This window comes from Bos mutus, chromosome 21 (genome assembly GCF_027580195.1).
Source record: "Bos mutus isolate GX-2022 chromosome 21, NWIPB_WYAK_1.1, whole genome shotgun sequence".
NCBI lineage: Eukaryota > Metazoa > Chordata > Mammalia > Artiodactyla > Bovidae > Bos > Bos mutus.
In genome coordinates, this window is record NC_091637.1 from 1580305 (window position 1) to 1608192 (window position 27888).

A 27888-nucleotide genomic window follows, 5' to 3' on the forward strand; every position below is an offset into this window, starting at 1 on the left:
AGAGGAAGTGGAAGTTGCGTTTTGAATCCTCTATTGGCTCAGGGAAGGGGCAGGAATATAAGAGATGGTCCTTAGAGGCTGGTGGAAGGTCAAAAAAGATACTTGAGGTAAACAGGTTAAGGGGATCATGACTACAGATGGAGTAGCCTTAGGAAGACTACCCTTCCTCTGAGTCTGCATGAAAGTCTTGAGAAATCCCCTTGAAAGGGCCTGAAATCCCAGCACAGTTCTTTGAGTGATGGTGCCAGGTTATACTCATCCTTCCTTTCTAGTAAGATGGATGTGTACCGATAGGGAAATGAATACCATCAGCAAGTTTTGTTTGAAGCTTGATTTCATGTATCTCCCTCCTTAGTTAGTGTGTATCCCAAAGTAAAGCTACAGAAATTGTCATTGGATTTTATCACACAATTAAGCAGAGCCCAGTAAAGTCGTATAGGGTAGGAAATCCAATTCATTGGCCAAAGCTACCAGGCTCCAGAAAAGTTTGGTCACAGGCCGTGTCTTTACTGTATGCTTGAGATATTCTATAATGATGGTATGTAGGAGAAACTGTGTATTTCATCTGGAAAACCAATTAGTTTTCGGTTTTTTATTTCCTCCAGAGTTTCCTGGTGATCTGGGAGGAACAGTACTTTATAACATAACATCTGGGATAGAGGGAGTAACCACTGTAGTCAAAATTTCTATTTGTTCCCTCTTGCTTAAGATACTGTTCAGTGAAAATTTTGTAGACAGTAGTGGAAAGGAGGCAATGAGAAAAGAAGTGGTAATATGCCCAGGACAAACAGATATTGAAAGTGAGAGCAAGTAGTCTGGACAACCAATGAACTTTTCTCTTAGAATATTTTCAAGGGTAGGTTTATTTTCAACTGTTTGTTAAAAGTCTATTTGATATGAATTCTATACCTGGTGATCTGTACTCAATGACCATTCAAAAACTTCACATAGATGTGATTACAATTGGATAACTTCAATACTATAGTGATAATAAAACTTGAGAACTGAAGAACACAAATTTCTTCACGAATTTATTATACAAAAAGCCCCCAGAGTATTTGATTTCTCGTATTCTCACTTTCATTATACACAAGAAGCACAGGAATGAGAGGCCTCTTAAGGTGACTGTAGTAGCATGAGGGTCCCTTGAATCAAGGTAGTGTATATATTTTTAACAGTGTTCTCAAGGCTGGCCCAGAAAAACCCCATGTTACCTTATCACAATACGGAAAGCAATGTTTTCTTTTTCCACTAAATTATGGTGGAAAATGTCACTGTTTTATTTAGCATTATGGTACATAACAGTTAAGTCTCAATTACTAAAAGAACTAAAATAATTCTGAAAGACATCCTCTTTCCCCTTCTGATGATTGAAAGCTGTATTTTTCCTGCCAATTTCAAACAAATCATTAAACTAATCTGTCATGGTCAGTTAAAACAATCGAGGTACAAGCTCAGCACATTAGCTGTAACTTGTAGTAAAAGGATATATCAATATGTCTCTCCTCAGTTAAAAATACATAATCCTTTTATTTTATATTGCAGTAAAAGAAACAAACATCACAGACACAGAAGACTAGACAGGGGAAACTACTTGCTTCTGAATGTCTAGTAATTTAAATCTACCTGTACTTTTCCACAGTACGTGAAAGTAGTATTTAACACTTTTTGAAATAAACTTTAATCTTTGGGGACAGACAATGTAAATAGGACTTAAGAGTAACAGTTCCATTCATTTCCAAGTCTCTGCTTACTGTATGATTAAGTAAAACAAGGCACAATAGCCATTCTTTCCACTATGTTCCAACACTGATCATGTGCCTTGATAAAATGGCTGACTGGATAAGATGATGGCGACAAGAAGGGAAGACTTTGGATTGTCTATTTAAAATGTGGTTAATAAGCAAAGAATAAAAAATTTAAGTGCACTTTCACATGCTTTACGCTTATAATAAACAACAAACTTATCTTTCTTGCAAAGGGTTTGACTATCATTTCTTTTGGCCAAATGCACTTTTCCCCAATAAACTTAAAACAACAACAACAACAAATCCCTGTCCTTCCATATACTAAGAAGGAGGATTAGCTACTGAAACAGTTCATTGCAAGACACATGAAGACAACATACTGTGGCATGAGTTGTTTTTAATTTGTTGTGCTGTTACTAAAGTAAAGTTCTGAGGGCTGCAGTTAAACATTCCAAGTTCTCCCTTCCATCTTTATTGATTTTAAGATTTTTGCACAGAAAACTCTTTGGGGACTAGAACAGCAGCAATTGCATCACACTGTTTTCAAGACTTCAAGTTTCAAAAGCAAATTGTTTAAAAAAAATACAGCTCCTGATTTGAGTTAGATACAGGGACAAAAAAATAGCACAGACTTGAAGGTTACATGGCCTACAAATGGTGGTAATATTTTCCTTGGGAGGGGAGTCTGTTGGTGTATATTTTTAAATATGCAAAAAGGCTCAACCTCAAGCAGTAATAAACACAAGCAAAAGTGATTTAACCCTTAAAATAAATATTCAGAAAAACCTCTCTGTACATACAAGTGAAAGAATAAGTAACACTTTCACGCAAAAAAAAAAAAATAATAATAATAATAAAGGATTTGTTCATATAAGTAGCTGAAATCTGCTGTTCCGGCCCATATATCCCCAATAAAGAAGGGAGGCACAGACATAGGTGACTACTGTGGTTCACTATTTAACAGCCTTTTTGTACTGGGACACTATCACCACCAATTTTATCCCTCTTGTTATATTTATTAAAATTTTAAATTTATTTTCTTTTTCTTCCCATTTTTTGTTTTTTTTTTACAGCATGCCAAATCCTTTGGCATAAGTGATGGCCTTCAACAATCTCTCTTTAAGTTTTTCTTTGCTTGAATATTCCGGAAGTAAAAGGACATTAAAGCAAGTATGAGATGTAGGTAACCTATATAGAGAGAAAGGGGAAAAACAGGAAAATAAGTCATGGGAGATATGCTCAGTACTAAATGATCCTACTTTAGATGGTATATACATTGAGATGGTTTGCAAAGCACACTACACATTAATGCAAGTCATAAAGATAAACTTTGATTTTGCCATACAGATACCAAACAGCAATTTGTCTTTACCTCATAAATTACTCAGTGCTAATAATGATGATGGTTGATGATAACATATTATATCCACAAAGTTATTACCACATACCAGATACTGTTTTAATAGGTTCTTAACCCTGAGAGGTCATTTAACTAAACTTTCTCACAGTAAACCTACAGACTGTCAGTTTCCCCACTGTAGAGTTGAAATCACTGAGTAGTAACATTAAGTGAAGACAATATTCAAATCTCAGTTCCAAAATTTCAGTCTGGGCTCTTTAATGCTTATTCAAAATATTCCTGGATGACTATGTAATTGATTTGATAATAAATTTACATTAATAACAAATCAAGTAGAACACTGAAAGAAATGTTTCTATACATTTAAATTATTAAATATACTACTGCTCATATATAGCCACTGCACACCAAATGTTAACTTGCACAATAGAGGAAACACGACTAATGTTAGGACACTGAAATTGGTGGTACTAGCGTAATCTAGGGCTGAACAAACTTGTGAACTTCAACTTGACTATTCTAAATAGATGACATAATGTGGCTTTCAATTAAAAAAATTCTCAACCGAAAACTTTAAGAATCATACCAATCTGTAAAATTTCAAATCAAGTGAACTCTGTAATTTTTAACCTGCCCAGTATTTAAAGATTTTCTTGAACATTAGCAGCAAAGCACTGGCTAAACTAACATTTTATGTGACTTGGAAATTTCTATTAAAAACTGCAAATGTGCTCAGAAGCTTCTGGATAGATCACACATGTGTAATAATATGGAAGCCAAGGTTTTCAGTATATAGTCACAATTTAATAATTACCTTTCTGTGTCTGGACCATTTTTGGCTATTATCATCTTCAATTTTCCTAGTCCGCCCACAGGTGCCCTGTCTGTGCCTGTTGTAAACTGCAAGAAGAGTCTTTTCTGCTCATCTGTAAATGAATGAACAATTTCCCAGAACTCCCTAATGAGAAAAGATAAAATACCGATTTTAGTTTGGCATTCATTATTGCTAGCACTAATTTAAGTTTGTGATTTGCATTAAAACCATAATAGGAGGTAACTTGGAGGTCAGTATCAAGAGCCTGAAGGTTCTTTTCTGGGGATCTAGGAGCTAGGACTTCCACTCATGCAAATTTAAGAAAACTATTTTCAAAAATATAAAAGCTTTTGTTCATCGCTACATTATCTGCAACAGTAAAAACTGGCAACAACAAAATGAAACAATTACACCAACTGTAAATATATAGTCAGTAAAAAACAAAAGGCAAAACCAAAGTCCTGTGAACTGAAGATGACAGCTATGTCCCTCTACTTATGCCTTACATAGTAACTTCAAGGGGAGAAGGTCAGACAAAGAGTAGGGACAAAAGAAAACACAAAAACCCTCATACCTAAAAACACTAATACAAAAGGACACAATGTTTATATAAACGAGAATACTTTTATCAATAGTATGTGTGCTGTGGAAGGGGAGTTGGGGCTTATTCTGATATATGTATCATATGCAATTATACTGAGAATAATCTAATCCCTGGCATTCCTAAAACCTATGTGATAGAAGTCACATTATAATGATGCTTGTTAAATTTACTCTAAAAACAAAATGCAAGTTCATTAAGAGCAATCTTGAAAAAGAGCAACTGAAATCTATACTTTCAATAATAAAGTATCCATAAATTTAACATATACAGTTTCAGGTGTACATACGCATAGATCCATCCTTTCTCAGATTCTTTTCTCATGATACTATGAAATACTGAGTGGAGTTCCCTGTGTCATATGGTAGGTCCCTGTTGATTCTCTCTTTAATACATAGTGTGTGTATGTCAATCCCAAACTCCTGAATTATCCCTTCCCCACCTTTCCCCCTTGGTAACCATTAAGTTTGTTTCACTTGGTATGTTTCTGTTTTGTAAGTAAGTTCATTTGTATCACTTTGTTTTTTAGATTCCATATATAAATGATGTATGATGTATCTTTCTCTGATTTACTTCACTTAGTGTGATCATCTCCAGGTCCATCCATGTTGCTACAAATGACATTATTTCATCCTTTTTATGGCTGAGTAATATTCTTTTGTATCGTATCTTCTTTATCCATTTCCTCTCTCAGTGGACATATAGGTTGCTTCTATTTCTTGGCTATTGTAAATAATGCTGCAAAGAACACTGTGGTGCACACATCCTTTTGAATTATGGTTATCTCTGGATATATGCCCAGGAGTGTGATTACTGGATCATATGGTAGCTCTTTTAGTTTTTTAAGGAACCTCCATACTATCCTCCAAAGGGGCTATAACCGTTTACATTCCTATTAATAGTGTAGGAGGATTCCTTTTTCTCCACATACTCTCCTAGCATTTATCTTTTGTAGATTTTTTGATGATTGCCACTCTGTGTGATGTGATACCTCATTGTAGTTCAGATTTGCACTTCTCTAATAATTAGTGATGTTGACCATGTGTCATGTGATTTTTGACCATCTGTATGTCTTCTTTGGAGAAATGTCTATTCAGGTTCTGTCCATTTTTTGATTAGACTGTTTGCTTTTTTGATATTGAGCTGCATGAGCTGTTTGGATATTTTGTAGATTAACCCTTTAATAGTCTTTTCTATTTGCAAATATTTTCTCCCATTATGTGGGTTGTCTTTTTGTTTTGCCTATGGTTTCCTTTGCTGAGGAAAGCTTTTTTTAGGTTTAATTAAGTCTCATTTGCTGCTTTTTGGTTTTATTTTCATTATCTCAAAAAGATATTGCTAAAAGTTATGTCAAAGAGTGTTCTGCTTATGTTTTCCTCTAAGATTTTTATAGTACATATCTTAAGTCTTTAATCTACTTTGAGTTTATTTTTGTGTATAGTTAGAGAATATTCTAATCTCATTCTTTTACACGTAGCTGTCCCATTCTCCCAGTACCACTTATTGAAGAGACCGTCTTTTCTGCATTACACTCCTGCCCCTCTGACACAGATTAACCGACCGCAGGTGTCTCTGGGCTTTCTGCTTCATTGACCTGTATTTCTGTTTCTGTCTCAATACCAACCGTTATGAGTACTAAAGCTTTGGAGTACAGTCTGAGATCAGGAAGCCTGATTCCTTCAGCTGCAGTTTTGTTTCTCAGGACCGCTTTGGCTATTCGGGGTCTCTTGTGTTTCCATACAAAGTTAAAAATTTTTGTTCTAGTTCTGTGAAAAATGCCACTAGTAATCTGATAAGTAGGACTGCATCGCATCTGTAGATTACCTTGGGTAATATAGTTATTTTGACAACACTGAATCTTTCAGTCTAAGAATGTAGTATTCCTACCTGTTTGTGTCATCTTCAATTTCTTTCATCAGGATCTTACAGTTTTTAGAGTATAGGTGTCTCCTTAGATAGGTTTAGTACTAGGCATGTTACTCTTTCCGATGCAACAGTAAAAGTGATTATTTCATTAATCTGTCTTTCTTGTCTTTCATTGTTTATATATAAAAATGCAAAAGATTTTTGTATATTAATTTTGTATCCTGCAACTTTACCAAATTCACTGATGAACTCTAGTAGTTTTCTGAGGAATGCATTTTAATATTTATTTGAAAGTGCTTTCCAGAATCTTGACAGAAAATGTCACACTTCCTACACACAGTTACAATTCTAGTTTTTGATACCCTAGTATTCCAGTATACAATTTCTCTTACAAAAATGTTGGTATTTCTGTTGGTGCAATGCCATTATTTCTAACATAGATTAGCAGCTTTATTAGAATTCTTGGCGCTCTTCAAAGTCTTGCCATTTCTCTTCCCTGACATTCTAATATCCTCCCCACCCTTTAGTTCTTAAAAACCTCCCAGCCATCTAGAGAAAACAACTAAAAAAATACAACAGGAAACTGAGCATGGAACATGCCAGCACATCTCTCCATTAGGAAGGAAACAGACCACACCACAGTCTAGGTTATTCCTTTTTGGGTGGCTGGCAAGGAAAAGCAAGCATGCAGTAACCCAGAGCCCTCTGTCAGGACAAAAAACCTCCTCACTCCTCAGGAGTGTTCTAAAGCCTAAATGCATCACTACATCTGAAGAGGCAGACCAACAGGTGCCCTTGAGGCAGACCAACAGGTGCCCTTGAATAGAGGACGCAGATCCTAAAGTAGCAGACCAGCAGTGGTCGTCAAGACAAATTCAGCTGTCCCTTTGGTTCTTCCTAAAAAATTACAACTTAAAACATTAGGGTTACTATCAGTTTTTATAATGAAAATACTAAGCAAAATTCTTCTCTTCCTGTAAGTGTTATGTTCTACATCAAAACTGTTCATATACACCTGAGCCCACACTAGCAGAGTCCAGGAAGAGCTATGTGGAAAAGTGGGGTATGCAGAACAACATGGGCTGAGGGTCACCCCAAAAGGGCAGGTAAGAGCACTGGGAACAGGACAGCATCTTGGACAAAAAATGGCAATCTCAAAAAGACATCATGCCTGGCAGGGGCAGGAGGCACCCTGGGAAACAGAAGTATCCCTTGAAATTAGCCTCTGACTGTAAAGGGATGAAAGCAGCTGACAAAAAAAATGGCCCGAGTTAAATATTCTGCTAAATATTGCCAAATTCTCCACAGAAATTGTGACATTTTCTATGTCACAATGCCATTTCTCAACTAACAGGCAAACAGCTGAACTGAAGAACACACTGGGTTGGGAAAATTGTAGGAAATGAGATATGCATGTATATACTGGTGGGAGTGCAAAATGTCACAATTTCTGTGGAGAATCTTGCCAACAAGATTACATACATATCTACCATTTAGTTCAACAATCCCACTTTTAGCAGCAATTCCCAATTTGATGATGTTTGATGTTATGTATGGAATAATCTGTTAGTGAAATAATCCACTGTGACTTCTAACAGCAAAGAGCTGGAAGTAACTACTGTGCCTATCTACACAACACGACAGTATTGACCCATACATTTTTTACTACTAAAGTAAAAAGATGTAAATAGGACCCAGGGTCTCCTAATAAAACAGCCAAAATATCCAGCATACAATCCAGAATCACCTGTCAAGCCAAGAACTATGAAAATCACATGAAAGAAAGAAAATCAACCAATGTCAAACACTAGGATGAACAACATACTGCAACTGACTAGGATTTTGATGAGGTCATCATAAAAATTATTCTATAAGCAATTATAAGTTCTAGTGTTTCAAAACTGAAACATCAGAAACTAAGTCTTAGCAAAATATTTAAATTACAATTAAAAAAAGAGCCAAATGCAAACTACAGAACTGAAAAACACAAAGTAAGAGAAAAATACTAGATGGATTCAATAGTAGAGTCAAGATGACCGAGGATCAAAACCCAAGCAAATAAGAATACAGACTGAAAGAACTAAGAGCCTTAGGTGCACACAGGACAGTGACAAATGACTGAACACTGGTGTCATCAGAGGCATAGAAAGAAAGGAAAAAGAGAGTGCGACTGAGAAAGCATTTCGAGAAATAATGGCAAAGAACACTCCAAGACAGAAACACACAGATTTAAGAAGTTAAGAAACTTCAAACAGTATAAACAAAACTGTTCAGAAATAAAGTGGAAATCACCCTGACAAAGGAAAACTAAAAGAATTAGTCATTAGCAGATCTGCCTTTGAATACTAACTAAAGGAAGTGATAAAAGATGGATTCTGAGGCAGACGGAACAGAAAGAGCAGAAACGAAGGGACATACAACAGACTATAATTCTCCTCATGAATTTTATAAATCAGATTTGATGACTGATACAAAAATTACAACATCACTAATACTCAAGACAATTGTATTTAAATGTGGGGAAAGTAAGAGACTCAAATGGAAACAAGGTTTCCATACCTCACTGGAAGAAATGTTGATACAAATACCAACAGCAACCACCAAGAACACTATACTAAGCAACACACACAAAAACAGAATACCAAAATCAAGAAGAAATCCTTAAAAATGTTCAAGTAACTAAGTAACTCACAGAAAGCAAAAAGACAACAAGGAACTATGAGGAGCAAAGAAACAGAAAACAAATAAAATAGCAGACTTGAGTCCTACCGTATCAATAATTACCCTCAATACAAATGGTCTAAATACAACAATTAAAGGCAAAGACTGACAGAGTAAAAAAACATGACTCAGCTATTTGTAAGAAACTCATTTCAAATTCAGAACATCGATAGGTTGAAAGAAAAAAAAAAAAGATACATCATGCTAACAAACAGCAAAGCAAAACAAATCAGGAATGGTTACATCATATCATATTCAGAGCAAAGAAAATTACAAGACATAAAGAGAGACCTTATATAATGGTGGAGGGATAGGGAAGGGGAGCCAAATTAGGAGTATGGGATTAACTACAAACAACTACATGTAAACTAGATAAGCAACAAGGACTGCACGGGCAATTATACCCAGTCTTACAATAACATATAATGAAATATAATCTGCAAAAAACCAATATGCTGTATACCTGAAACTAACACAATATTGCAAATCAACTATAACTCAATAAAAAAAATTTAAAAACATTCACATATGATGTTAAGATAATATATCAAGTAGGAATTATGTTATTCTAAAAGAAATAAAATTAAGACCTTAACTTAAAAAGTCATTTCTCCATAAAGAGCAGCACAAGATACCTTCAACTATTCTCAGAGAAACATTAAGACACCACAGTCATAACTATCTGTGATCAATACTATCACTAACAGAGATAGTGCTGTGCTAATACTCACAAGTGAGGTTACCCTTTGTTGTTTTTATCCATGCTGTTTCAACTCTTTTATGGGTCACCTTTGAACTTCAAGTAAATAGCAGAACAGTAATTGCTACAAGTAAATAACTTCCAACACTGCCACTAGGAATGACCAAAGGTATGCTAAACAGAGGAAATGTATCAATAACCTCACACAAACCAAAGTGAAGAATAAAACAAAGGAAAATAAAAGAACATAAAACATTCATTTCTTGATACAAGTGATACTCATTACAGACTTCTTATACTTGATTCTTAGAGTGATAACCTTCAGAGACAACCTCCAGGAATGCTTCCTCACCTCATTCTACCAGTGACAGCCAAAAGGGCATTTGTCTCTTTTTACCCCATCTCACCAGGAGAGGAAAAAGCCTGTGTCTCTCAGGACTGGACAGTAGCAAAGAGAAGCAGACGGTACATAGCAAGAGCAACTCCTTGAGAACAGTTAAGACTAGGAATCTCTCCTTCCTGTGAGAATTTGGAGCCAAGGTCTTGAAAACAGAATAAAAATTCTAGTATGTACCTTGCTATGTAATAAAGATTAAATCAAAGAATATACCATTTCACACAAAAGGTGCCTCATATAGGGTAGGTAAGTAACAGTCCCCAGAGTTCAAGAGAAAGGAGAAATATTCAGAAGAGGTAGTTCTATTTTCATCATCATCTAACTGGCACTAAGCACACTGTAATTAGAATTACTAGGAATATTAGATACTTTATACCCTCAATGCAGAAGAAAACATGCCACTTACATAAAACATTATTCAGGAAATAAGTCACAAGATTAACAATAGGAATTGGGTGATTATATTATAAATATATGTTTAATGTTATACATTGACAATTTGTGAGTTTGCTTATTTGGGAAATAAAACCTGGAGGCAAAGGTCTAAAGCATAAAGCCTACATCCCTTTGGTGAATTTTAATTCTTCCTTTTAAGAATTAAGAACCTCACCTAATCACAACAGAGTCCCTGGTATAGCCACCGTCATATTCTGTAGTTTCTTCTAGTGCTTGGAAATCTAGATTCTGCAAATTCAAGAAAACACGTCTTAACATCTACACCACACCATTACAAACAATAGATCAACAGAAGGTATTTCTGGAAACCCTTGCTTTCTTACCCGGCTTCCACATATAAGCAATTCAATTTCCTCTGGTCTGAATAAGTACTTTAAAGGAGATTCATTGGTCACCATATGAAAACCTCTCCGAAAAGCCTTGAACTGTTTTTCTACTGATTTATTGAGAATGTAGTCAGAATACAGATTGACAAATTCCTGCAGAAAACATTAACCACAAGAATGTCTTATGATGCGTAATACAACAAAATACAAGCTACTGGACTGCACGATGTTTTTATTTTCCCCCCAAAAAACACAATCAAGAATGTTTTTAAAAATTCAAACTTTACACACACAAATGAAAATACCTTTAACAATTTCACAGCTCTCTATGATAGACATTGTGTTAGTCACTCAGTCATGTTCAACTCTTTGTGATCCCATGGACTGTACCTGGCCAGGCTCCTCTGTCCACTGGATTCTCCAGGCAGGAATACTGGAGTGGGTCACCATTCCCTTTTCCAGGGGATCTTCCTGACCCAGGGACTGAACCTAGGTCTCCCGCAATGCAGGCAGATTCTTTACACTCTGAGCCACCAAAGAGGCCATGTACACATAAGTTTCAACTTCGATATTAAACAAAACTGAATATAAAAGCTGGGCCTTGATACAATTTTAAAGTTCTCTCAATTAGGTTATGCAAATGCAAAAACATTTAAACCATTTATACATCAATTTATAAAAGCTGACATTTTTAATAGAGTGCAATGTACTGGAAATGAGCAAACAAGGTAGTCTTTCATGTTTCCTATTCTAGAATATTTGGGAAGCTGCCTACTGTTATCTGTTTCAACAAAAATATCGGTGTTTCACTTGGTGAGCAAGCTATTGTATCAAATAAAAAAAGGAAGATATACTCTGTATCCCAACTTAATTAATATATTTTATCAAACATTGTATTAATATAAACATTCTTCTTAAAGGTTTTATATATATCATAATTCCCCTGGATTATATTCTGGGTTATTCCCGTTTCCAGATGCATACTTTTCTAGTCAACAGAAAACACAAAACTGATTTCTTTAAAATATTTATTCTTTAGTACTTTTCGGATGTTTATTTAAGGCACGTGTATCTGTGTGTGCATTAGAAGCAATTATTGGCCATTCGGTTATAAGGATCTCCCTTGTTTCCTACCCTCTACAGCCTTCTTCCTGCTTCACCCCAGAGCCACACCAAGCCGTGCACTGTCGCCCACTCGGGGCATCTTTCTCTAGGAGGGGTTCAGTGCCCAACCACATGCTCTCATACCAGCCTTTAGTCAAAGTTTAAACAACTGTGGCTGTTTCATTTATAAGAACTTAGTTACTTGATTTCTTTGTACAGATGCATTAGAAACTTCTTTAAAAACCACAAGCATATGTGCTTTCCCTGGAGGAGGGTATGGCAACTCATTCCAGTACTCTTGCCTAGAGAATCCCCTGGACAGAGGAGCCTGGCGGGCTACAGTCCATAGGGTCACACAGAATGGGACACAACTGAAGCAGTATACGCACAAACGCACACATATATGCTTTAAAATTCTGTTATTAAAGAGACAAAGACAAGGATGACATAAAAACATTTATTACCTTTCTGTTTTCATTGGTAATTGGAATTTTATCACCATTTTCCTTTAGATCATACATCATCGGATTACCAAAAAGATCTGTCTGAGATATCTGGAAAGTGATCATCATATCATCTTCCACATTCCCTTCATACTCCAGTAAGTCTTTTAAACTCTGATACAGAACCTACCAATCAGAAAAGGAAAAATTAAGGCTACCACAGAACTATAAAATACAACAATCTGTATCACTCTTCTTGGGAAAAGATTAAAAAAACAAACTAACAGTAAGAACTAAAGCACAAACAGTACCCCTCTTCTAGTAGTTTCTATGCAGACATAAAGAAAGATGGTCAGTCAGCAGTGGTAACGCCTCTCTCTGCTGAGAAACCCTACACCAGCTACTTAGCTATGGGTCTTCACACTGTGCTCTATTGAGACCCTCAGAGGCATCTCAAGGGTAAGGCGGGGCTGGCTGCAGCCACCAGAGCCCCTAACTAAGCAGCTCTGACTCAACCCAGAAATCTCATGATTCCATTAAAAAAAAAAATTAGAAATACTTTTCTACAGAATCAACCTTGCAAAGCTGACTTGCTTGTAACAAGTTCTCCTTCAGGTTTTCAAGTGTTTATGGCATTTCAGATAGATAATAAAATACGTTTATCTTACTAGGTATAAATATTAACAAAGATTTCAAATCAAAGCTTTAAAAATTTTATATAAATTAAATTCTGTATTTGTTTTTAAATAAAATCTAAAAGAATAAAAAATGACAAGACTTACAGGATGAGAGTCTCCCAAGTCAAGAAAAGTTCCTTTTTTCCCCATTAGCTTCCTGTAGACAACCATGGGAAAATGTACATCCAGTATACAGTTATTGTAAATAGCCAAACCCAGTACTATGCCAATCAGAGTGAACTGACCCTCAGTTTCAAAAGAGGATGGATTAAACCAAAACAACTTTGTAGATTCATCATATGTGAACATACCTGTAAGAAATGATTTTTTTAAATGTATTACTTTCATGGTTTATTCGACAGATGAGCAAATAATTATACATATAAAATACAAAAATAAATATAAAATAATTACACATGTAAACTTATTTGCATTAGGGCTTTTTTCTGTTACATCAGGACTTGCTAAAACAAAGTTCAAGTACATATGAATGCTACAAATTGTGTAGCACATATTTAAAGTAATAAGCCATTCTGTTGGCATTTTCTAAGTTAGGAAAACTGTTCATTAAATTCAAGTTCTCTAATCTTCTATTAACACAAATCAGAAGTTAACTTGCATTCATATTTTCACCACTGAATGGTTGAAAAATGCAAAAGAAAAAAAGAATAATATATTGAAAATGTTTCACTTATTAAAACATATTTAATCCACATATACTGTTTTAAAAAACAATTTTGAATTTCATTAAGAAAGAGTCTTTTTTTCCTCCAAATTGCATAATGGTTCCATTAAGTTTTTCAAGCACCTTTGTAACAAAGATACCGAGTACTTAAACTCAGGCAAACTTGATAAACTTAAGATTATGTCCAAAACCCAAAGCCATTTAATACACACATTAACTGTGAGCCAAAAAGTAAAACAAAACTAATTTGTAGTCTTCTCTTAATTTCACATGGTCATCACTGTTTATATCACTCATTTAAAAATAGGAATCTAAATAGCCATTACCATGGCAGACTTATCTCTTTCCTTGTAAAGAAATGTCTAAGATAAAGCTTAAATGATACTGTAATTGAATTAACAATTTCATTTTACTATAAAATGTTTTTCAGTTGCTACTATGAAACTAAATGAAAATATTTTAAGAATTAGATCCAGGAAAGAGGGGGAAGTTCCAATAGAATAAATCTTAGAAATCAACATTTTTTTTAAGAAATCAACCAGTTTTTAAGTTTTTTAAACAGCTTTAAAAATGTTTCTTCATTTTCACATTTAGTTGAAGTTAAATATAAAGGGAAATTTAAAGGGTCCTCTCGATCCTAAAAACATGAATTTAAGACATTTTTCTAATGCAACTTAATGTTCACAAAATAAAATTTTATAAATTACCTAATTCATACTTGAATCTCAGTTTATATCCAACTTTTTTTTACAGGCTGAAATTACAACATCTAGTGAAGTGCTAAAAACTTCATTTAATTATAAATATGGTATTAACTGGATCAGAACAGTTAAAAATAATTATAATTAATAAATCTGAAGAAATATCACAAATGTATGTCCTTGGACTCAAAAGCTATAAGCTACAAATTAATGAGAATGTAAATTACACAGGTCACTACTCTCATCTTTGTGCTTGAAAGATATTCTTAAAAGTCCAAGAGATTCCATTCGTGGTACATTTATCTTCAGGTCCCTACAAGAAAAGCTCCATAAAGGGTGGCTCTTCTAAAATATTCCTTTTTGATATTTCTATTGTCATCATTTTAATTGCTTTACTATCAAGCAAAATTGTTTAATGTATGTTTTTTCTTAAAAGTATTTCTGCATATAATATAAATATACTTTATTACTAATGTTTAACATTTTTAGAGACATAAAGACCTAGAGCTAAAGTTCACCAAAAATATGAAGCTTTTAAATTAATTTTCTATCTCAAAAACACCATGGTTTTTAATGAAGCTTATAAATTAATTTTCTATCTCAAAAACAGCACAGATTTATACATCTAAGTTTACTTTGAGCAAATTATATATAAATGACATAGTCTTCAGATTATTAAAAAACATTAACTAAAATACTAAGTCTTACCTTAACTATGTTTATGTCATGAAGTCAAAATGTCTACTTCCATTTATAAGCAGACTAACAACAAATATAGAAAAGTCAATTCAGTGTACACACTGAGAATCAACAGGAAATGATGTGCATTATTCTATGCCACGTTCTTCACAATTATGATGGTACCTTTAGAGGACTTCTTTTCCTCTAATTGTCATGCATTCGATTTTAAAAGTAAGCAACCCCAGTAACCAAGGTTTATACTGTAGAAATTAAATCAGATCAGAATTATCCAAATTATTTTGTCTATCAGTGAAACCCAAATTCTTCATTTTCAGACCGACATATTATAGATCAATCTCTCCCAAATCATGTTCAAATATAAACTCTTCTGGAAAGCAAAAGCTACTAGATGTGGGATGGAAAAAGGGTTCTGGAGTCCGAAAAGTGTGGGAAAATATTATAATATTAAACCCAAGAAATGCTGTAGAAAATTAATTTGCTATCAATCAGTACACCCAAATTTTGAGCACGATACACTTGTGAGACATTCTCATTAGTCTTCAAATCATTATTCTATAAAACTCTTATCTCAGAAATGCTATGGGTAATGAGTATTTTAGACTGAAAAAGAGCAAAACATTTCTTCAACTGTTCTAATGTATCATTCTAAAATGTCTTCAATTTCTTTTACCTAAGAGATAATTTCCTATATTAAAATATGTTGCTAAGTAATCTAAATAAGAACTTGAATGAATGAGTGATGCAGTATCAATCCCAAAAGCCCACAAATTCAGTCATTATCTGTGATTCTAGTTAATTCATACCAAAATCTTCTGTTGCTCTTCATAACTGAAAATATTTGTAAACCTAGGTAAATAAGTTCTAATTCAAAAAGATATGACACCATGATCACATCACTAAAATATTTACCAATATCTGGATTGAAGATTTCCTCCACAACCAGCTGAAAAAATTCTTTGGAAACACCTCCCTCATCAACTCCTTGTTCTCCTTCAAATTCCACATACAACTGTTTCTTCAAGTCTGCAGGATTTTCCATAGCGATCATCTCTAGCTAGTGAGTGGAAAAAGTGGAAAGAAGATGAAAGACAGTATTAGGATGAAAACAAAATAAATCGTAGGGGCAGGAGCAAATAAAAGATAATGCTTTTGATATATTTTAAATGGAAACAGGAAGCTAACTAGTAAAAAGCCAGTAAAGGCAAAGATTTAGTCTTACAGATAATGGAAAAATAGGATAGAAAAGAAACTGGCACAGAATTCTAAAAGGGTTACTTTTTAACTACTGATTTGATATGAAATTAGAATTAGATTTCCTGTTAATTATGTATATAACAAACCTGGGTTGTAAGATTAGGACATGGGGAAAGAAGTCAAGATAGCAAAAATGCCTCAAATTATTTCAGGAGAAACAAAGGCTCATAGAAGTTGACTTTGAAACTGTTGACTTGTAATTCTTTATTAGAATAGAAACTCAAGAATTAAGTCTATCTATTAAATCATAAATAAAATAATTTCAATCAAGAAAAATACATTTAGGGAAGCAGTTTATGGTCTGTTAATAATACTTTAGTATAAATTACCATTTTAATGGATTTGAGACATTTTATATTCACTTTTTTAAAAGCAGATGAGGGATATTTTTGCTGATATCCTTACTCTTAACTTCTTACTAACAGTTATCAAATCCTAGTTTCAACATTTCTTCAACTATAAATCTTTACCAAATGCCTTTTGTATCAACTAATAGTGATTGCTCTGTTATTATGAAATTAATCATAAAATCAATACCATATTCTAATGTGAAACATTTACATTGCAATTTGTCTTATGTATCTGAAATTTACTAACAGCATGCCTGACTGATCATCCATCTTATCTGCCAAAGTGATTTTAAATTTGCCAAAACAGAATAAGGGTATTCAGATTTTTGCAACTATTACAACAAGAATCTTTAAAATGGTTTTGAGCAATGCAAACATCATCAGAGTAAGTATACTATAGTCAGCCCTAAAGTAATTAGTTTAGATAACATGACTATTTGGGACATTCTAATGTGTCTATAAAAAATAAAATCTCATAAATTCAAGATTCAGGTCAGTTGCCCTGGGTCAATGTTTTTCAAGCTGCCAACTGCAATTCATTAGTGGGTAGCTCAATACGTTCAATGCAAACCAAATAAGTGAAAAAAATCCGAATGCATTACACAGTATTGGCTTCCACTATTCTGTGAAACTTGTTTCAATTATACATACAGGCAAATATGCACAGGAGTGAAACATATCTTAGGGGCTGCAATCAAAAACATCTGCCAAAATGATCTCCTGGAAATCTTCAACTGCAGGATTCTGATTCTGTGAATTTAGAATCTTTAAGGAATGTCTATTCTGTACAACAGTGGTCTGTAACACTTGCAAAATCATTTTTATGCCAAGTTACATTAAGATAATTAATTGTTGAGACAGTGTTGTTGTGGAAAGATTAAGTTAAATACTCTGTATTTGTCCCAACTGTCACTTAATGTTAAGTTTTAACCTTTAAACTTTCGCAAAGAACTCAGCTAAGCCTGTTTCCTCATCTGCAAAGAAAAAAAAGAACAGGCTAGTACTATTCCTACTGCAAAGCTGTGAAGGCTTAATAAGAAACAATGCATGAGAAAGAGTTCTAGAGCGGGTGATATTTTTAAGATAATGCATCATGTTGTTAACTTTTAAAACTATTTTGCTCTTTTAACAAAAGATTCCCAACTTCATTTTATAGCCATAGTCTCAAATTTTGAAAATAACTTAGGGGAAAAAAATAGCTCCAGTTGGAAATCTGTTTCAAGTCACTGGCTATAAAGAATTCCAAGGACTAAGTTAGAATTATCATTTTAGCTCAAATGTGGATTACCCACCAGGCCAGTATTTCATATTGCCATGAAATCCACTGCTCATCTCCACCTGCCTACGTGTTATAGAAATGTATATCAACGTTTATGTACACCTTTACAATACAAAGACAAACGGGCTTCTATCAATTACAAGGTATTTCAATGTGGAAAAATATAATTACCTGTTATTTAATTATGTGTCCTCTGTCTCTTCCTCACTAGCATCTGTGACTGAGAGGTAACTCCGTTATCAATGTGACTGATACTTGAGGGCCCTATTTTCCAGTCTTAGCTCTACCCAAGACACTTCATATAGACAAGTGAAGCAAATTAAACTTCACTTAATAACATATTACATGTCTCTCCATTTCCACCAATCTTCACTCTCCATCTCCCACCCTGAATGCCAAAAGAATTTAATGCAATATGTTCTATTATTATGGTAATTTTAAAGTAAGGTCACTTTATCTGTTTCAGTTTTATTTGTAAAAATAAGCATACAAATATACTAATAAGTAAATGTATATGAAACACTTACATGAATTCCCTGAAAAATTATTACTTGTATTTTATTAATTCTCAAAATTTTTTTTTCAGGCTTGGCTAAAAACTTAACTCAGCCATTAAAGAACAAAACTATTACGGCTTTAACAACAAAACAACATACAGCACTTAATATGTCAGGGCACTTTACATGTATCAACTTATTTAATTTTCACAAGAACCTTGTCAGGTTGCTAATATTATTAACCCCATGCATAACCTGAAGAAATGAGATTCATAAACTTGCTCGTTAGCAGTAAGTGGTAGAACAGAGATTCTAGTTGAGGCAGCAAGCTCTTTATTATGCTCTATTCCTCCTCAATGACTAGCAACAACCTTTTTAAAAATTTTGAGTGATTTTCTCTTCTTTATGCACTTCTGTATTTCTCATTACATTAAGTATATATCACAATAAATATATATTATGAATCGATACATTCAAGTGCAAATATTCATAAAAAGAAGGATTTGAAAAATAGATGGCAAATGAATTTAGTGGGTGAAAATTTCTTATTATTATTTAGATTATCAGATATCTAAAGTGGTCCTGTAAAATATGGTATCATTTATCACACGAAGTCTATCTTTTACAAAAACTATGTTTGATTGTGGTAAAAAACAAAAAGCATAAAATTCAGCAATAACTACTTTGACAAAGGTCATTATTAAGGGACTGCATTTATTTTCATTTCTCTTAAAATAAGCACTTCTAATTCATTATTCAATTACAAAAGACTTAAGAACTAAATGGCAAAGGTAAATTACTTAATGTAGTAGACACATACCATTTAAAATTGAATTTTTTAAATCAAAAGCTATCCTGAAGGTAGGATATTTGGAAATTGGAAGAATATACATCAATGAACATTCTGAAAAGGAGAATTTATATGCACCCTTCATTTATTTTTATATACAGGTTTTCTTGTTGTCTAGTTACTAAGTTGTATCCAACTCTTTTGCAACCCCATGAACTGTAGCCCACCTGGCTCCTCTGTCCATGGGATTTCCCAAGCAAGAATATTAGAGTGGGTAGCCATTTCCTTTTCTAGAAGATCTTCCTGACTCAGGGATCAAACCCGCATCTCTTGCATTATATTCTTTACCACATCAAATTTTGACTGGAATAATAAGATTTTTAGATTATCCAGACACATTTAGTTTTTTCATTTTTCCATAGAGATGAAGTTGCTTTATCTTAACTATAAATGTTTGGGTAAGAGCCAAATATAATATAATCACATCTCCCTGTGAGACCAGGAACTGTTAGTTCTACTTATAATTCTGCCATTAATTTCTATAGGTTAGAATCTGAGTCTCCTTTTCCTCCCATAACACTAAGGAGTCTGACAAGTTTCACTGCTTTAAACTATTTGGTGCTGAGAATCTACATAGATCTACTTCATTCTCTTGTTCTACTTAAAGGACATAAACCAAGCATAAAGATCTTCAACTAGAATCAATCTTAAGAAACTATAATGGCCACTGCACTAAGCATAATATAGTGAATGTAGAAGATATAATCAAGCATACCAAAGGGCCACAGAGTACTCCTAAAGGACTACCTAAAAGTAGGTCAGTTGACAAGTAAAGAATCAAGTTTTGTTTCAACAATAACTAACGGTGTCTAACAAGGAAAATGCTGGGGACTAGATTAGATAGTACCAGCCAAGTCAAAAGAAAAAAACCAAAAAAAATAAAGGGTGAGTGATTTTTAGAAGAGATTGAGCATGATCTCTCGACAGTCCAGTCATTTGTCTGCATCAACTTTCATCTTTTTTGGACTCTCCTATCCAATTCTACATCTCATGTTCAGATGTGAGGCGCACAAAGAGGTAAATGTTATTAGCAAAATACTGTAAATAACCTCATCACATTAGAACTTTTCTCATTCAAATTGAAAGCTGAGTTCTGAGCCTATTTATCACTGTATTGGGACTTCCCTGGTGGCCCAGTGGTAAAGAATCTGCCTGCAATGCAGGAGACGCTGGGTTTGATCATGGGTTAGGAAGATGCCCTGGAGAAGAAAATGATAACCCACTCCATTCTTATCTGGGAAATCCCATGGACTGTGGAGCCTGGCGGGCTACAGTCCATGGGGTCCCAGAAGAGTTAAGACATGACTTGGCAACTAAACATCATCATCACTGTACTCTTTCCTAAGGAACAACAAAAAATAGTGAAAATAAGTTCCAGGGAGAAATATTCAACTAATTTAAGGGTGTAGGGGTAGTTCTTAAACAATCCTGATATCTATTTGTGGAAAGACAACTGATATATTATATTTCATTGATTCTTAAAATCTGCTTTTCTGTTTTTATACTTTAATGTATCTGAAATCAGGATATAACATAAAATTGATAGCATCTCAAAACTAAACTGGCAGCATTTTTTCTTTTTAATGGTAATAACAGTGTGCCCTACAACCAGTGAATGATATGTTAAGTTTGATAAAAATACTGTAAACACTAATAATACTCCTATTGTCATCGAAAACATTCCTCCAAAAACTCCAATTAGGGAACAATCTGCTACTCTGCTTTGAATTACATAGTACATGAAACCACTGAATACTATTTTTCTTTTAAAATAAAAAGTCTGTAATCAGTAAGTGAAGTTACTACCCCTCCCTTCAAGTTAGTCAGTCTTAGAATAACTGACAAATAAGATCCAACAGAAAACATACTCAAGAGTGCCATATATGTATAACCAATTTCCAGGCCTCATTTATAAACTAATGAGTAGACAGGTTTTAAGGCTTCTTTTAGCTCTTAAAAGTCTAAGACTCTATAACCTTAATTATTTAATTATTAATATTGAACCCACCACAAAGTTTCTCATCTCGTCTTCTTTTCCTGGCCGTACTCTGTAGTTCAAAATTAGCAGGTCGTAAGAAAGTGGTTGGGCTTCCAAGGTGGTGCTAGCAGTGGTAAAGTGTCTCCTACCAATGCAGGAGACATAAGAGACACAGGTTCGATTCCTGGGTCAGGAGGATCCCCCGGAGGGCATGGCAACCTACTCCAGTATTCTAGCCTGGAGAGTCCCATGGACAGAGGAGCCTGGTGGGCTACAGTCCATAGGGTCACAAAGAGTCAGACACAACTGAAGCAACTTAGCATACATGCACACAAGATAGTGGTCAATAGGTTTATTTTGCTTATCAAATTGTGATATAAAAAGATGAGGCTTAAAAAAGGCAAAGTAGATCTTTGGGGAACGAGATGTTGAAACTCCATCAGTATTTTCTACAGTGTACCCTGAGAGGATCACCTTACACTACTTGTTATTGTATCACCTGCTATGAATGTTCCCTCAACATTTGCAGATTATCAATGTGACTACCATCATCTATTTTGATGCTTTAAAAAATAAAAAAAAATCTTTTCACACTGTTACGAAAGATGGAAAGAAGGGAGGGAGAGAAGTGAAGAGCGGAAGAAAATGAGACTAAAATCTGTTTAATGTGTGCCCCTAAGCTCCTCAGCAATCATGATTCATCTTTACATCTCTACTGCTTAGCAAAGTGCCTCACATAAAGGGTTTCTGAAGTGGTAATATTCAAGTACAGATGTTACCCAATGAACACTAGCTTTGATATAATAAGCCAAACATAAGGGGGAAAAAAAAATTTGTTAGCATAATTTAAAAGCTCATAGTTAACTTTACCCTAACACTTGCTCAAAGGAAGTCCTTATAAACCAAAACGGTTATTTGCTCAAAATTCTGGAGGTTTAATTTTTAAAATAGAATAAAATAAGTATACAATAAGCACCTAAACTTCTGTAGGTTCTTCATCTTGCTTTACTGGAGTATCGGGGGAATGGGACACGGGCAGAGGGAAAGAATAGATTTCTGAGAGGGCAGTTAGTAAGGCAGAAAATTTTTTAAAACTCTGGATTGAGTCTTACAGAGTTAATTTCAAAGGTCAGGTATAGCTTTTGCTGGAAACACATCAAAGGATCCCAAACCCCAAAAGACAAAGATAAAACGTGTAGTTTAGGGATTTGCTCTTCTAACAATGGAAATTCACAGACAGACCTCAACATGCTTTCTATAAAACATCATCACTTCCTTATACAATATCCTATCATTCTGCTAAACTATAGAAAATAAGTTACTAGCTGCCTGAAGATCAGTTATTAAGTATAGTACATTATTAGTTATTCATGTAGCTCAAAACCACTAAAATAAAATTAAAAGGACACCAGAAAGCAGCAATGGTAATTACTTCAAGCAACCACTGCCCTTTCCTGTCTCTGGCGAAAAACTGCCTGAGTTTCTTAAATAATGTAGAATCTTCAACACTAGAAATATATTTCGTATTAAAAACACACACACACACAAACAGTAAAAGAGAAGTACAGAATTCCACACCTTTTAAATTTCCAAGATGTCCAACAACTCTCCCCAATGATTTAGTTTTATAAATTCTCAGTTTTAGACAAATCTAATTCTAAAACTAAAGTACATTTTGAAATAAGTATCATTACTTTCTACTTATCTGTGCCATGGGCTCTTTTCCTTTATAAGTATATAAGACTGACTATATCTTAATTTTAGTTGCCATTAAATTTTACTTGAAGTTGATGAAATACAACTAGTAATACCAGGTATACCTAATATTATAAATACAACAACACTCTGTGATAAAGAACCCTCTGACAAATGTAAATGTTGGTACATGTGATTGGCATCTGGATTCTGTCTTCTAGCCAGGCTTATATTCTTAAATGAGGACAGTAAATTTTTACTTTCTGTGGAGGTAAAGAATGAACAAAAAGCAACGTTATCTGAAAGAGGGTACATGTATTCTCAGCATTCTCCCTCTCCCTAGACTGGAATGATTATACAGGCACCATTAATTGTAAGATTCCTGGAATAGTTGTTTTCCCACAAGTGCCAACCAACTCTAAGGCCCTGCACAGTCCGTATGTACATTGAAGTGGGAGGAAACTCACAGCCCAGCAGTGCTTTACAGGGACACTCAGGGTGACCCAGCAGGGACGCTCACTCGCAGCGTGCTCCAGGCTGGGTCACTTCATCTACCTCACAAATTTTACACGATGGAATTTTTAGACACCACTTCTATTTTATGGTGTGGTATTATCCTACCACTTCTCCCCAGTAAGACTTAACATTCATACTTATTATCGGGCATCTCCCAAGTCCCCTTGTTCTGTGTTCTAAAACATCCACTTCTCTTCTGAATGAAAAAACTTCAGGGGTTAGTTGTCAAATTTAGAAAATTTATTCTTTTTCAAAGAGAGAGTTAACCATGATACAAGACAATCAATATTTTGTGGAACATTTATAAACTTGGACAGGGCAACAACAAAAGTATAGTACTTACAATAAAAAAAAGTCAATGCGTTCCTATACTATATAGTATCATATACATTCACCCACATCCCCAAAAAGTCACTTATAAAATGAATTCACTGAACTGTATTACAGCATGCCCATCATTAGGTACTGGATCTAGTACTAATTTTTAAACAGTAGCCCAACTTACCCGGACAAGTGCATCATCTATGATATGGTCACGTCTGACTTTGAGTCTCAAATATGGATTCAACTGCTGTCCTTGAACTAAGCTGTAGAGAACAGTAATTCTTCGTTCACTGTACATGCGAATTCTATTGTCATAATATAATCCCAAATTCTTTGTGACAGCATTCAGTATAAAGGGACATGTCATAAAAGAGAACTTGTTCTCTGTTTCTACTTTGAAAAAAGTATAATCTTTATCCATTTCTAGAACATCATTCAGTGGTTCATTAATAAACTCTTCAAAAGGGATAAGTGGTTTTCGACAATCCAGAGTTTTAACAGCAAGTTCAGTTTCCAGTGGGTCCACTCGAGGACCTTTCTTGTTCCTTCTTTCTTCTCCCAATAACTCCTGAAGTGTCAATTCACTGGACTCAGGAAGGGGCTCTTCATCATCTTCTTCATTATGATTTGTGTCTACCTCCCCTCCTACTACATTTGCATAGTAAACCATTTTCAAGCACTTGGAAGCAGCAACAATAGCATCATCATCGTTCACTAGATTTCGATTGTTAAAGTCAGTGCTTATGACTTTGTATGTAATAAGCTGCTGAAATGTTTCCATCATTCTCCGAATCTGGTCTGCACTGTATTTAGACCACAGTCTGACCAGTTTTCCTTGGGCTGCAAGGGGTAGCTTACTCATTGCTTTGCAAAATAGTGGCAAAGCCATTTCCAGATATTCAGGACTGTGGAGATTTCTATTCTCCATGACAATAATGAATAAATTCAGATAATTAGGATCTCGGGAGTATACATTGTGATACGTCAAGTCACATTCCACATTAGGTGACAAATACACAAGTGCGTTGAGAAAAGCAGTTTCTATTTTTTCATTAGAGAGCAATCTGGTGTAGACCCTTCTAATAGCCTCAATATCCACAGACACATCATCAGGGCCTAACTTTTGTAAGTTGTTATCTCCTTGTGAGCTATCACTTATCCTTGAGGAAGATGCTTCTGAATCCTCCTCCATAGCTGCTGCGGAACATGCAGCCTTTTCCTTTTCGTCTTCATCTTTATCTTCATCCTTTCCTTGAAGAGATTTCAGTTCTTCCTTGGTGTGTTGCTTAACTTTCCGAAAGCTTTGTACCAATGCTTCAGCACTAGAAAAAACTCTTCCAATAACACGAATTAAAGGGGAATAATCCTCTCTCTCTCTACATAATTCAAGAATTTCATACACCATCTCTTCGGTTAGGTAAGTCACATCTAGAAAATTAGGAGAAGAGAGAACATTTATTTTTATAATATACACACATGTTTGCTTTAATAAATTCTAGTGAAAAACAAAATAGCCAAATATTTTACACTAAATACCACTTGTGATTTACAACTATTTTTAAAAAGTATCTTTGTTTCAACAAACAAAACATGCTTATCTTTTTTTCCCAATGTACTAGTAACAGCAGTACAACCTTACTCATTCTTTTATATTCTATATACATTCTTATACACAGCTCAAACTTAATGAGCTCAAACTCTTTTCACAATGATGGCATATATTAACATGCACCATTAACTGTAAATATGGATCAAGGATATCATGTGCTGATTCATCACATTCCTCACTGTAGACCAGAAACAACAACATATTTCTGAGAGGTTTCTCACTTCACTATTGTTTTCAAAAGACTAGGACTGAGGCAATGTTTTCAGAAAGGTTCCTTCAGAGTCTTCTTTTGGAAACAGCCCACGTCCTAAAACCAAACCAGTTCCTTTCTGAGTCTTCCTTTATACTTGTTTTTTCTTTTTTTTCCCCCCCAGGTTGACCATTCTGTGGGTGACGGAGAAGAATTAATATTATCACTAACCATACACTCTGAAGTTGACAGATACTGCCATATGCAGCCAAGTAATAGGCTGGAATAAATCTTACAGGGGAACAGGAAATAGTTACAGAGTAATTAAAAAACAGAGTGGGAAGAAGGCAACTTACAAGCAGACAAGAGAAACATAACTACTGCTGCTGCTGCTGCTGCTGCTGCTAAGTCTGCTTCAGCCGTGTCCGACTCTGTGCGACCCCACAGATAGCAAGCAGCCCACCAGGCTCCTCCATCCACAGGATTTTCCAGGCAAGAACACTGGAGTGGGTTGCCATTTCCTTCTCCAAAACATACCACTAGTAGTCACCAAAATTTACTTCCTCTCCTTTCTGGGTACAGAGTTGGACACATTCTCCTTCTTTCCCAGCTTTCTGAGATAAGTGCTACTTTCAGGCCAAGGCTCTTCTCCCTCTGGCTAATGGGATGACACTCCTAGGATGATTCTGAAAATTGTGCTGAGGATAATAGTTGCCAATAAAGCTCCATCTTTGAATGACTGCGTGAACCAGAACTCTCTGCCAATCCAGGATATTACAATTGTTGGACGAGCTAGAAATAAATTTCCACTGTTTGTAATAAGACAGCATTCGTTCTGGAGTCTACTTAATACTGCACTCTAGCTGATCCTTACAAGAAGCCTTTCATTTCCTCCACCTTGACTTCAGTCTTTAAAATACAAGTAATGGTTATCTCCCCTAAACTGATGTTACCACTGTTTTTTCAGCTTGTAATATTTAAATCCATGGGAGTTTATTAAGATTTTCTATTATATCCATTCTTCCCTATAAAGAAATAATATCCTAAGGCAAAAATGACAGGAGATCATGAAAGGCCAGACTGAATTCAACTTACTACACATTTTCACAGTTACAAAAATGCTAACAAGGTGAAATGCTAATGAAATCAAAGAAGAAATAAAAAAGAAGAGAACACTTCAAGGACTATTTGAGATAAAAATATCTGGAGCAATGGATTGTTACAGACATGACAAAGTCTGTTGCAGTTTGCTGGAATTCATGTTACCTCCCTCTCATATCTGTCTTTAAATAATGTGGCTTAGGCCTACTTAGAAGCTTTTGTTATTAGACTTTTTTATATCTGCCATTATCCTCTTTCAGAAAAACCAGACAACGCTATGACTCTCGTTATCTTTAATGACAAAATTTAAATCTATATGTATATTCCCTTGAGAGGAATAGAGTAAATATAGAGATTATGGAATGCATGAGTACTTAAGAAGACTGCCACTGCATGAGATACATTAGAAAAAGAAAACCTCCATGTGTTCCTTCTCTCACACTTTCCTGACTCAAGAAAAAAATACAAGCCCACACACAAAAATGAACCTTAACACACTATTTTCTAAAACTCCAAGTTCTGATCTTACTCAAATGTTGATTTATTTTGTGCACCTTAATCTGAGCTTTTATAGTGTTTGACCTTTTCAAAGAAGGTACTGAGTGACTGAAGCGGAAAACAATGTAAAACAATCAAACTCAAAAAGTAGCAAACCCCAATGCTTGGGAACATCACACAATACAGCAATGTGTTGACTTAACACTTCATAAAGCTCCCATGAAGTTCAACTAAGAAAAAAAAAACAACTTTAAAATTAAAATTAACTATAATGTACTCATTCCATGATTGATTATCAACTAAAAAAAAAAATCAGAAAAATCCATCCTATTATCTGAAATAAGCCTATATAATTACAAATTTTCACTACCAAAGCTGAGAAATATACCTCAGTAACAGTACTTTTTCTGTTATGACTTGCATGAATATCAAATAGTGTGTGCTCA

General features: G+C 34.6%; 1 protein-coding gene across 12 annotated transcripts in view; it reads right to left on the reverse strand.

Moving 5' to 3' along the window:
• Positions 1-845: 845 nt before the first annotated feature.
• UBE3A (ubiquitin protein ligase E3A) overlaps positions 846-27888 on the reverse strand; it is a 97057-nt gene continuing 70014 nt past the window's right edge. For 11 of the 12 annotated variants that reach the window (XM_070358147.1, XM_070358153.1, XM_070358150.1 and 8 more), the window contains 8 exons: positions 24226-25472; positions 16211-16355; positions 13319-13524; positions 12558-12722; positions 10987-11142; positions 10818-10891; positions 3923-4066; positions 846-2936 (listed from right to left, as the gene is read on the reverse strand). In XM_070358147.1, coding sequence (XP_070214248.1) covers positions 2816-2936; positions 3923-4066; positions 10818-10891; positions 10987-11142; positions 12558-12722; positions 13319-13524; positions 16211-16355; positions 24226-25472 — 2258 coding nt within the window. In that variant the 3' untranslated portion in view covers positions 846-2815. The remainder of the gene's footprint in view (positions 2937-3922; positions 4067-10817; positions 10892-10986; positions 11143-12557; positions 12723-13318; positions 13525-16210; positions 16356-24225; positions 25473-27888) is intronic. The other variant, XR_011461617.1, reaches the window with a different exon arrangement.